At 31.0% G+C, this 11768-nt stretch overlaps 1 protein-coding gene across 4 annotated transcripts; it reads left to right on the top strand.

Moving 5' to 3' along the window:
* The first annotated feature begins 1086 nt into the window (after positions 1-1086).
* LOC132948251 (heterogeneous nuclear ribonucleoprotein R) lies at positions 1087-9090 on the top strand. Of its 4 annotated transcripts, XR_009665014.1 has the most exons (13): positions 1088-1808; positions 1974-2121; positions 3331-3563; positions 3626-3730; positions 3791-3967; positions 4038-4173; positions 4233-4438; positions 4508-4657; positions 5600-5748; positions 5961-6055; positions 7730-7943; positions 8211-8362; positions 8902-9090. XR_009665014.1 is itself a non-coding variant. In XM_061018654.1 (12 exons), the coding sequence occupies exons 2-11, from the start codon at positions 1980-1982 to the stop codon at positions 7936-7938; spliced, it is 1602 nt and encodes a 533-aa protein (XP_060874637.1). In that variant the 5' UTR covers positions 1087-1808; positions 1950-1979; the 3' UTR covers positions 7939-7943; positions 8211-8787. The 4 variants fall into 4 exon arrangements, 3 of the variants coding, with proteins under 3 accessions (XP_060874637.1, XP_060874638.1, XP_060874636.1); XM_061018654.1 differs by lacking the exon at positions 8902-9090 and having other exon boundaries at positions 1087-1808; positions 1950-2121; positions 8211-8787; XM_061018655.1 differs by lacking the exons at positions 8211-8362; positions 8902-9090 and adding an exon at positions 6149-6166 and having other exon boundaries at positions 1087-1808; positions 7730-7856.
* The last annotated feature ends 2678 nt before the right edge of the window (positions 9091-11768 follow it).

An 11768-nucleotide genomic window follows, 5' to 3' on the forward strand; every position in this document is an offset into this window, starting at 1 on the left:
AAATGTATGTGCTTTGTTATTGTATAACGTATAATAGAAGAGGATTTTACGACGAACGTACTTAAAAATACTAACATTCAAAGGTCGCGCGCGGCTCGGTCCTCCCGCAATATCAGATATGTACCTCATGGACCATGGGGTATATAATAATAAAATATTACATGCTTATGTATTTGTATATACATTTATATAGGTACATAGAAGGCTGCTGGTGTACATCCTACTTTTATACTCAGACATATATTACGTATATATGGGCAGGTATTTAAGGTAGACAATAAACTAGCTATTATATAAAATGTCAGCAGCTCTGTACGGACAATAATTGCAGAAAGGTCCATGGGAAATTCGCATCCGGTCTATACAACGGCTGAAACTTGAAGATAAAGACGTAGTGCAATAATAATAATAATAACGGCGTGGGGGACAATATAATAATATAACCGTATATTATATAAATACATATTATATTGTAGATGATATTATATATATACCTATAATATATAAGAATATGGTCTATTGTGTGCGAAAAGAAAAAAATGGACCGATAAAGCGAATAGCGATGAGAATCGAGAGTCCAAGTCATATATATAATATTATATTGTATGTTTTTCGTCGGTCGGTAGGTGTGCGTGCAACAGGAGGGTAAGAATAAAAAATGCTCCCGCGGTCAACAATCGCGGTTTCAAATTTGCGAGGGGTGACGTAGTATTAGTATGGCGAGGAGGGTTTGGCGGGAGGGAAGTAAAATAAAATTTCGTAGTAGAGAATGAGGTGGCGGTGTGTGTGGGAGCGAACGGGTTAGTGTCGCAGGAGACGGTGTATTAGTGTATCCGTGTATCGTGAATGAATTTTTATTTGTCAAACGATAAAATACAATATTATTGTGTACACGAATGCACAATATTATAACGTACGTAATGTATGTGTGCTGCAGCTGAGGACGTAAGAAAAGCGCGCGGTCGCGACCGGTTTCGGTTGGCACCAGTGCGGCTTGCAAGAGCCGTTACACCCGGTTCGACCAATGGGGACGCGCGTATTTGCGAAAAACGGTTCCTGGGTCGTTGTTTTTTAACTATTTTTTTTATTCCACTTGTTTGTTTTTTTTTTTCAACTTTTATTTCTCGTCCCCGTCATTTCAACGCATATACCTACCAATACCACATTATACCACGATATTATACCGCGTACACCGTTCTCCCGCAGCGGCAGCGTCACTTTGCCGAATTCGACCAATTCCTAACCCTCTACCGTTCGGTAATCGGTGCGATTCCGCTGCCGTCGCCGCCGCCCCGAGTACTAGCGCACTGTCTGTCGTCAGCCGCTCGAAATCCGCGCTCGGTCCGCACGACGCGACACAGTTTTAACGACATTTTTCTGCACCGCGGTGACGCCGGCTGCACCCGGTTGCCACACGTCACTACGCCAGCGACAGATCGACCGAGCGCGCCCGCCAGACGAACAACGACGCGATATTATTGTAATTTGTAACCGCTCCGGCTTCACACGGACGCACGCACACGCACGCGACCGTGCGCGCCAACACACGCATACCGGCATCCGTCGTCGTCTTGTTCGTCTTCTTCAGTCTTCTTCTCCTTCTTCTTCGGCTATGCAAAGTAAGCTGCACCGCCGACCAGCAAAATATATACAATAGACATCTCCTCCAACTTCGCGTGTGCCAGATGAGAGGCGCGTGCTGAAAGTCGAGACACCGCCGCCGCCGCAGCCACAGCCGCCGCCGCCACAACGACCACTGCCACGACGGGGATCCGCTTTACTTCCGCAGGAGACGCCGATATTATTCAGTGAGTAAGCTCGCACACGCCGACCAGGCCAGGCCGCCCATACACTTGCCGGTCACAATATGGTGATCGAAACGGTTGTACCGCCCCGATTTCCCAGCCCTGTCAGTCGGCCGTTTGACCTTTTCGCACGTCTCACGTTAGGTGTGTGTTTTTGACGTTTTTCAGTTCGGTATGGAAGTCAACAACGCCAGGTTAGACGAAAACGTGGACGAATCGCCCGCTGACGCTCAGAAGTCTGAAGATCACAAAAAGCTTCTTGAATACGGAATACACGAGTCGGTCGCCGACAGGCTAGATGAAATCTATAAAAGCGGTAAGACTGTGTTCAGATTACATTTTTATCCACTGCGCTTTTCAATTATACCTAGGTATCTAATTCATCTGGATACATAATATAGCAATTCATATGCGCAGGAAAATTTTGCTCGTACAGTAGGAATCCAATGATATATACATTAGATCATTCATCTGTAAACCTTGTGTGCATTTTTTAGATGGAGCCTTCTTGGAGAAAAATATTTAGTCTGCTTGTATAGGACCTAATAGTCTACAGATTTGTCATATTACATAAAAGTTAGGTAGCATCTAATATATGTCTACAGGTAGTCAGATCTACCTAGTTGTTTTTTTAATGTTTTATAATGTAGGTTTTTGTAATTTAAAAAAAATGTTTACCTAAATAATTTAAGTACAATTTATCATTTGTGAAATATGTCATAAGTGTATTTTGTTGAGAGGGGGCAATACTTAATTATATTTTAACTCTGCCAACTAATTGATATAACATTGTTTTCTTAGGTTATTATCTTAACATAGTCATGTTTAGGATATTTGTTATCTAGTTAAATTATAATATCTATCAATTTTAAATATCTTGTAACATTCCTATGCACTTAAATATGATTTATTATAATATATTCTGTTTTATAGATAGTTATAATATATTTATAATATCTTAAGAAAATTAACCTTACCTATATTTTTCATTAAATTATTTTAGAATCATTAAAAACTAATTTAAATTAGGTGGTTGGCTATAATTTTATCTTTTTTCTTACCATAATCATTGTACTGTTTTGTATCCGTGAACAAAATTAAAAATATTATGTTACAAAACAGTAACAATAGCTTCTATTAAACATTTAGGTAAATTATTTAAATGTTTTTGTTCATTTTATTATCTATTGTACTAAATAGGTAGAATTTATTCTATATTGTGAATAATTAATATCGACCAGAAGTCATAATTGATTGAAATTAATAGGTACACTATTTCTAGGGAATAATAATTATCATAATTTTTTTAAATTGTGTGCCTATAGTTTGTTTTCATTTAAATTTAATTTTTTATTATGTTATGGTGAAAATTCAGCAGTTATATACTAGTATTCCTTATTTTTGGGGCATATTCAAAATGTAATTTACATTTTATAATCTGTATAATCCTTTTATAATTTTAGTATTAGTATTAGTTCTTTTTTAATGTCATCAATTTGTATATGATTTAAAATTGTTTTATTAGGTAAATTAGCACATTCTGATTTGGATACTAGAGCATTGGATGCATTAAAAGAATTTCCTGTTGACGCAGCTTTAGGAGTTCTTTCTCAATTTCTTGATAGCAATTTATTACATGTATCCAATAAGTCTGCATATTTATGTGGAGTAATGAAAACTTATAGACAAAAAACAAGAATCACCCCTCAAGAGCCTTTTGTACAACCACCCAAAGGGCCAGAATTTGATAAAGTTAAGGTATATTTTCATTAAATTTGTAATAATTAAATAAGTGTTTTTAACCCTTTTTTCATACTTAGGAAATATTAGCTAGAACTAACTATAAATTTGATGTGACTACTGGGCAACGGAAGTATGGTCCACCACCTGACTGGACTGATCCTAAGCCAACTGCTGGTTGTGAGGTAAATTAATATTTAAGGTATTATAGTATAACATATTTTTAAAATTAATTTAAATTATAGGTGTTTTGTGGAAAATTGCCGAATACTGTGTTTGAAGATGAACTGATTCCACTATTTGAAAAGTGTGGTAAGATCTATGATTTGAGATTGATGATGGATCCATTGTCTGGTACTAACCGTGGATATGCTTTTGTTACTTATACTACTAAGGAAGAGGCCGAAAGAGCTACTGTAGAAGTAAATATATTTTTTCTGAAAATATTGTTGCACGTATGTAACTTACATAATAAAAAACCTATGATTCCAGCTCGATGGTTATGAAATAAAGCCTGGAAAAAATATCAAAGTGAATATTAGTGTACCCAATCTTCGTCTTTTTATTGGGAACATTCCTAAATCAAAAGGGAAAGAAGATATTATGGAAGAATTTGGCAAAATAACAAGTAATTCACTAAAAACCATTTAATTTATATGTTATACTATATAATACCATGTTTTTTAGGTGGACTCACAGAAGTCATAATCTATAGTTCTCCTGATGACCGTCGAAAGAATCGAGGATTTTGCTTTTTAGAGTATGATTCTCATAAAGCTGCTTCTGTAGCAAAAAGACGCTTAAGCGCTCCAAACTACAAAGTATGGGGCTGTGATATAATTGTAGATTGGGCTGATCCTCAAGAAGAGCCTGATGATGAAACTATGTCGAAAGTAAATATTAAAACAAGCAAACATTAATAATTTTAAATGGTTATATTAAAATATAAATTATTGTTTTAGGTTAAAGTGTTGTATGTTAGGAATTTAACTCAAGAAGTAACTGAAAACCGTCTAAAAGAAACTTTTGAAGTTCATGGTTCAGTAGAAAGAGTGAAAAAAATTAAAGATTATGCTTTTATTCATTTTAATGATAGAGGTTGTGCTCTCAAGGTAATATTGAATGTCATATTATATGGTTAAAATAAGTGTTATATTTGGAATCACAAAAGTGACCAATGAATGGAGCCCAAATATTATTGGCGCCAGGAATTTTCAGTATTGTACGTCTTATGGTTTTTGTTACTACTGGGGGGCCACATTTTTGTGAGATTGTATACAAACAACAACCTTTTAATTTTTATTTTTTCGGCTATAGTGCGGAAGTTAAAATAACAAATGTACGTACATCTAAAAATTCTTCAACATTGTCTTTGACAGTGTTTTGGATTTCCCCTCAAAGCGGAGACATAATCAAATGTTAGCGACATCGTTGGCAACGCATATTTCCAAATAATGTATCCTGGTCCGAAAGTGGATTAAAACTTTCTGCTATGGCCTATGTTGATAATATTTACTTTTTTTCTGGTCCCAACTAAAACAGTTATGAGCTATATTTCTTTTTTATGAAATAACTTATTTATAAAGTTTTTACTGTGTTTTTTCTACAAACTCTAAATACTCCCATAATTTGTGTTAGTGTGATTGGAAATGCTTTTTGGGGTCATTAAGTCACACATTTATCTATTTATTCACTATTTGTAGATTCTGTAAATATTATAAAATTACACAGGATATTTTATCCCAAAAATGTTTATTTGAAAATGCTACCATATCATTTAGTTAATTTAATGTCTTATACTAAACAATTTAAATAATATGTAAAATATACTGTTTTTTACTCAATTAGGAAGGTACCATTATATATAAACTGGTAATAAGTGATTATTTTAATTATATTAAAATCAAGTATTCTTATAATTTATAACCTTGTAAATTTACTAAGTACATTGTCTTGAACACAGAAAATGGCTAGGATCAATTTCAGTTAATTGTATATAATCTGAAATCGACTTATTATTTTATCATAACATAATTATGGAATTTGTCTTGTAGGCTTTGGAAGAGCTAAATGGTAGCAATTTGGATGGAGCTACTTTGGAAGTATCGCTAGCCAAACCTCCATCTGATAAAAAGAAAAAAGAAGAAATTTTAAGAGCTAGAGAACGCCGTATGTTTACCAATATGCAAGGCCGTGCTTTTGGGTAGTTACATTATTTATTTACTAATTTATAACATACAATTAAATATGAAATACACAATACATTAAATTTGTTATCATTCAGACTGGTCAATTTCAGATAGTTTTCTTTTATTTAATATTATTTCAAACTAACTAAAAACTCATATTTATTGATATTTAAGTATAAACAGCAGACTCTTTTATTAAATTTATTAATTTCCTCATTAATTTTAGGTTGATGCCACAACCATTATCATTGATGGGGGCTCCAAGACCAGGCTATCGTACCGTTTCAAATAATTTACGTATGGCTGGTCGAGGTGAATTTGGTAAGTATTTTTTAATATTATAGTATCTATAATACAAAGTTATAACCCTACATAATTTTCATTTTCAATATTTTATTTGTTTATTGATAACAGTATTGGGATTAGTCTGAGGTAATAACATAATATTATGATGCATGCACATTAATGTTTGCACGTTATAGTTACACTTTTAATAAGTTTCATTTAGAAATATAAATAACTAATGATGGGCAAACGCATATAAGTTTTTTGTGAAGTTGTTAAATAATTAAATATAAATTATGCAAATTAAAATTACCATTTAGTATTTTGTCATTATCATACAATTATTTCTCTTAAAATAAATTAAACCAAATAGTTAAATAATAGTAACAAGACTAGAAGTTTTTTTTCTAAAATGTTATGCCTTATGTTAAAAAAATGTGTATTGCCTAATTTGTGAGAATACAACACTTAGAGAAATTAATTACAAAATTCAATATTCAAATTCGATGTATTTGTTTAGTATACATTATACAGTAATTTTTGATACCTAATATATACTTGTTTATATAAAAAAAAAGGATTTCATTAATTAATTAGTCACTTTTTTTTTTCTTTTGCCTGTTTTAACCGACGACGCCGCGGGATCTGCTTTCGCATTGCTTCTGCAGCGCCACCATCGTTTATTGACGGTATCAAAATTAATTAGTCACTTAAATCACTTAATTAATCACTGATTATAAGTTCTTTAGTCATTCAAAGATATAATAATACAGTTATACTTATTTTATTTAGTATACTGTTGTATTTTATATTTTATTGAACTTAATGAATGTAAATATACAAACAACGAAAATATTTAAATAAAAAATAAAACAAAAAATATTGTTTTTCATCTCCCTATTTTTTATCTTCAGCTTTGTAAAATAAATAAAGCATCATTTGACGGTTTAAATTTTAAAACCAAAAAGTAGCAGAAAATGAAAAATAAATCATCCCATAATGTGATCCTACTTCCTGGTGTTACACTCCATTCATTTCTTTTGCATGTTACTTTTATTCCATGGCATCCAGAGTACACGATGATTCCAACCGCATTTATTTTTCTTCCAACTATTTTAAGCGACTACTATTATGCCGACTTTGTTTACTCAAATAACAACAAGTTAGTGTTTTCCATGATGCCTGACAGTATGTGTTTTGTGAGTAAATGTATCAATTCAACAGAAAGGATGATGGTAATTTTATGTAACACGTGTATTGTACAAATTGTATTTAAGAGGGTGTTTACAAAATATTATAATATATTATAATATTTTTATATTTTTGTACAATATTATTTATTAGAAGAAACTAAAAATAGTTAATGTAACATTTTAGTGAAAGTGTAATACCATAAAAAATACTAAACATCCTCTTAAAATTATTAAGTTTGTGATTGTTTAGTAGATACAATCATTTTGTATGATATTGTTCAACTAGATATTATTGTTTTAAATTTATGAATTAGCATTTAAAGTAGCATTTCAAGTATAAGTTTAATTTTAACCCTAAATATTTAGTTAAATATGTTATTGTTTATGTACAAAACGGTTATATTAAGAATTACGCTTGCAGATCTAGTTTTAATATAATATATACAAAAAAATATTAACATTTTGGATTATCTAGTTATGTTTATGTTTAGTTAGTTATTCTTCGTTTTTTTTTTAGATTGGCCATGGGGATTTAATTCGTGGATGTGGCCTGCAGGCCGCTGGGATGCTGGGGCTGCCGGCCCTTGGGGAACAGCGTCTACTGGAAATAGACAATGGCACGGAGTTGCACCAAACAATCGGTCATGGGGAAATGGCAGTGGTGGCCGAATCGGCGCAGCTGGAAATAGTGGCGGCGCTTCAAGCCATGGGAAGTTTACAAGATAAACAAGGCAAGTCTTAGAAAACAAAATTTTATTATTGTTATTTTTATCAGCTAGGGGAGTTCTCACAAATGAGAAAGGAGTTCACCATTTAGGTTAATTTAGATAGCTTATATAACTTAAAGCTTTGTATTCCAAATAATTTTATATTATTGATACATTAAATGTATGTTACATTGTATTTATTTATAATTTAATTCTTATTCAGTTCCAACTATGAAATCACTCAGTTAGCCCATTTAATCATTTATTAAAGATGTATTGTTTTTTTTTCAGGCGAAAAGAGGTCTGATAAAAGTCTCCAGAAAGAGGGGGGTCAGCGCAATCGGACCCGCCACAGCTACAGACGTAAGGGCGTCGGCACGAACGACTGGATGGGGCGAGAGCGAAAGCGCTGTACACTTGATGTCAGTGACTGATCGCAAATGGTAGTTCTAAAATATTTTAGTACTTGCCATTAGTATCTCAATTTCTCGCTCATGTTACCTAATTTCATTGTTATTTAGATATATTTTTTTTTTTATTATTATTACTTCTTTCTTGTCTTTCGATTCATATATCTTTATCAGAAAGCTATAAGAGCTGTGTTAATAAATTGTTTTTTTTTTTTAGTTAAAAGCTTAAAACTATCAACTTTAAATTTTTTGTTATTTTTTCTTAATTTTTTTATCTTGTTAATTTGACAAAATTTATTTTTTAAAACATTACCAAAATTTCTCCCCCTACTTCTGGAGGCATATTATATTGTTTAGGGGGACTAAAAATTTGAAATACAAGTTTTCGCTAAACATTATTTGATTTCTTTTCGTATTCAGTCAAACCAACTAGACTTGTGTATTATAATTTTTTTTTTTATATATATATATATAATTTTTTAAGAGACTATACCTCAATTTTCTATACTATAATTACTGCCCATATAAATAGTTTAATTATTATATTTTTTTAAATTATGCTTTGCTTTCAGATCATACATTCAATACAATAGCTTTAAAATAATTGCAACACATTTTACATTATTGACATATTATAGTATTTGACGCTTTATAATTATTATACTCATGTAATTTTTTTCTTTTTATTTGTGTAAAAACAGATTTTTCTTTAGCAGTTTTGTCCTTAAAAATGTTATTATTTTTATCATTATACTAGTACTCATAAAACAATAAATAGAAAATAATGTTTAAAAAATAAATGTATAATTGTTTTATTATTGTATTAAGTGAAAGAGGTCCATTTCAATGGCCCCTCCACTTTCGAAATTTGAACTTCTGACCACGCCAAACGTTTGTGCATCGTTTGTGCAGAAATGTGCACCAAGTCCAATCGTTTGTGCACAAAAACTGAAAGCTCTATCCCTAAAACAAAATGGGGGGGGGGGCATTGAAACGGTAGCCCCCCCACATTGAATATTTGGATTTTTTAATGTGCCAAACGTTTGTGCAGAAATGTGCACCAGGTCCCGACGTTTGTGCACAAAAACTCCCAGCGCTATCCAAAAAATAAAGTGGGGGGGGGCCATTGAAACGAGACACCCTCTTTTTGGAAAATTGAAATTTTTAAGTTGCCAAACGTTTGTGCAGAAATGTGCACCAGGTCCCGACGTTTGTGCACAAAAACTCCCAGCGCTATTCAAAAAACTAAATTAGGGGTATTAACACGAGGGTCCCCCTTTTTTGAAATTTTAAATATTTGTCATATTAATAAATGTTGTTATAACCACAGGTTAGCAAAACTAACTTAAAAATAAAAGTTATAAATTAATATAATAATTGCTTAAGTCGTATACAACCGAACGTAACTTAACCTAATAACTATTAGTTGTTATATCTTATAATACGTATTTTGGGTATAGCATTTAATTTTACACTTTTAATTTAATTCGGAATTGAAAATGTATCCCTCATACAGTTTTTTACTGTTACTAAAATAAACATTATTGTTTATATGTAATATTATACCCACTCAGCACTCAATATTTTTATAATTGGCAAGAAAACATACATTTGCACCAATAAACACATTATCTTTCTTGAATTACTGTTAGAAGCAATCATAATAAAATATACAGCAAGTTTATAATTTAAGTTAATTTTTTTAAAAAATATTAAAAATATCGATTTCTTGGGTTAAATTAACAAAATTGTTTTAATACTATATTAATTAAACAAACAAATCTGAATTCTTTCAATACACACTATACCAGTGGTCGGCAACCGGCGGCCCGCTTTAAATTCTACGACAACGACATTTAATCGAATATTATATCTTAAAAATCATATTGTATAAAATATATAATTGAACGTTTCTATCAGTCATATTTTATAATGGTAGATATACCTTGACAGTTACCGATAAGATACCTAGAGTAGATACGACGAGTGTATTTGGATTATAATATTAATTTTCTATTCTGTTCAGTAAAGTAAAACGTTGCGTTTTTCAACTACTCGCCAATCCATTTAATATTGATTATGAAGATGTTGATGTTGAGTTTCAAATGGAAATAATAGATTTGCAGTCACAAGATATCTTAAAAGACTCATTCAAATCATCTGCTTTACTTTTTTTCGTTGAACTTCCTGCATCATTTTCAAAAATTAAAAATATAGCTGCAAAATACTTCAGTATGTTTGGATCCACTTACGTGTGTGAACAGGCCTTTTCTCATATGAAAAAAATTAAAAATCCATACCGTTCACGTTTAATTAATGACCATCTCCACCATGTACTTCGAGCCAGCACAAGAAATTTTAATGTGGAAATTTAAAAAATAATTAACAATATCCAACAACAAAAATCAAATTAAGCCTAAAGCAGTTGTAATTTCCATACTTTTATATTATAATTATTATATTATTAAAAACTGTAATTTTTATGCTCTATTATTTTAAAGTTTTAAACAGTTATTTTTTTCTTTTTACCTTCTTCAAAAGGTTGCCGACCACTGCACTATACTATATTAATAACTATCAGGCACATCATTAGAACTTTTTTTCAGGGCGTTCTGAGTGGTTCAGATACATTTTGTACATGAACAATGCCACAACAGACTGTTTTTTTCATAAGCTACAGTGATTACTTAGATAAATAATTAAATTTATTTTAACACAACATAGGTAGAGTAGCACTGCACGTACTATGGTTTTAAATTTATATTCTAAGTTATAAATGGATATTATATAATATGAACTTTTGATTAATTAACAATGTTTAAATAATACTACCTATATGGCTATATAATGTTTTTTTCATATAAATAAGGAAATATTTTAAAACAGACGTTTAACGACTACATTAACAATGAAGTACAATTTTGACAATTTTATTTTAAATATTACTACTGTTAATGTAAATGATGAAAACAGTTAACAAATAAGTAATAACAATTTATTAACATAATTTCAAATTAACTCTGTGAATACCTAATTTATCCAAAAGGTATTATTTGTTGACAATAATAAACAAAAAATCAAATAAATAAATATAAGTCTTGTAAATATATTATAACTTATAAGTGTAACATAAGTCGTAAATGTATCCATATATAATACACTATATATTATATTCTGTTTTCTGGAACACAGTTGTTAAATTATTATTTAAATCTATAATCTATTAGAATGTTTGTTTAACAATATTAATATAATATTTACTAGGAAAAATACTTTTTAAGAGTATTCAAATACAGATACCTGTTTTGAAAAGTATGTAAAATACGCGTATTCAAGTGATTAAAAAGTATTTGAATACTTTTGCTCAGGTAGGTACTTAATGAGAATTTATCATAGCTGATCTGAGTTCCAAAAATTGAACTTTAGATTTATAGTTTTT

This window comes from Metopolophium dirhodum, chromosome 7 (assembly GCF_019925205.1).
Source record: "Metopolophium dirhodum isolate CAU chromosome 7, ASM1992520v1, whole genome shotgun sequence".
Lineage (NCBI taxonomy): Eukaryota > Metazoa > Arthropoda > Insecta > Hemiptera > Aphididae > Metopolophium > Metopolophium dirhodum.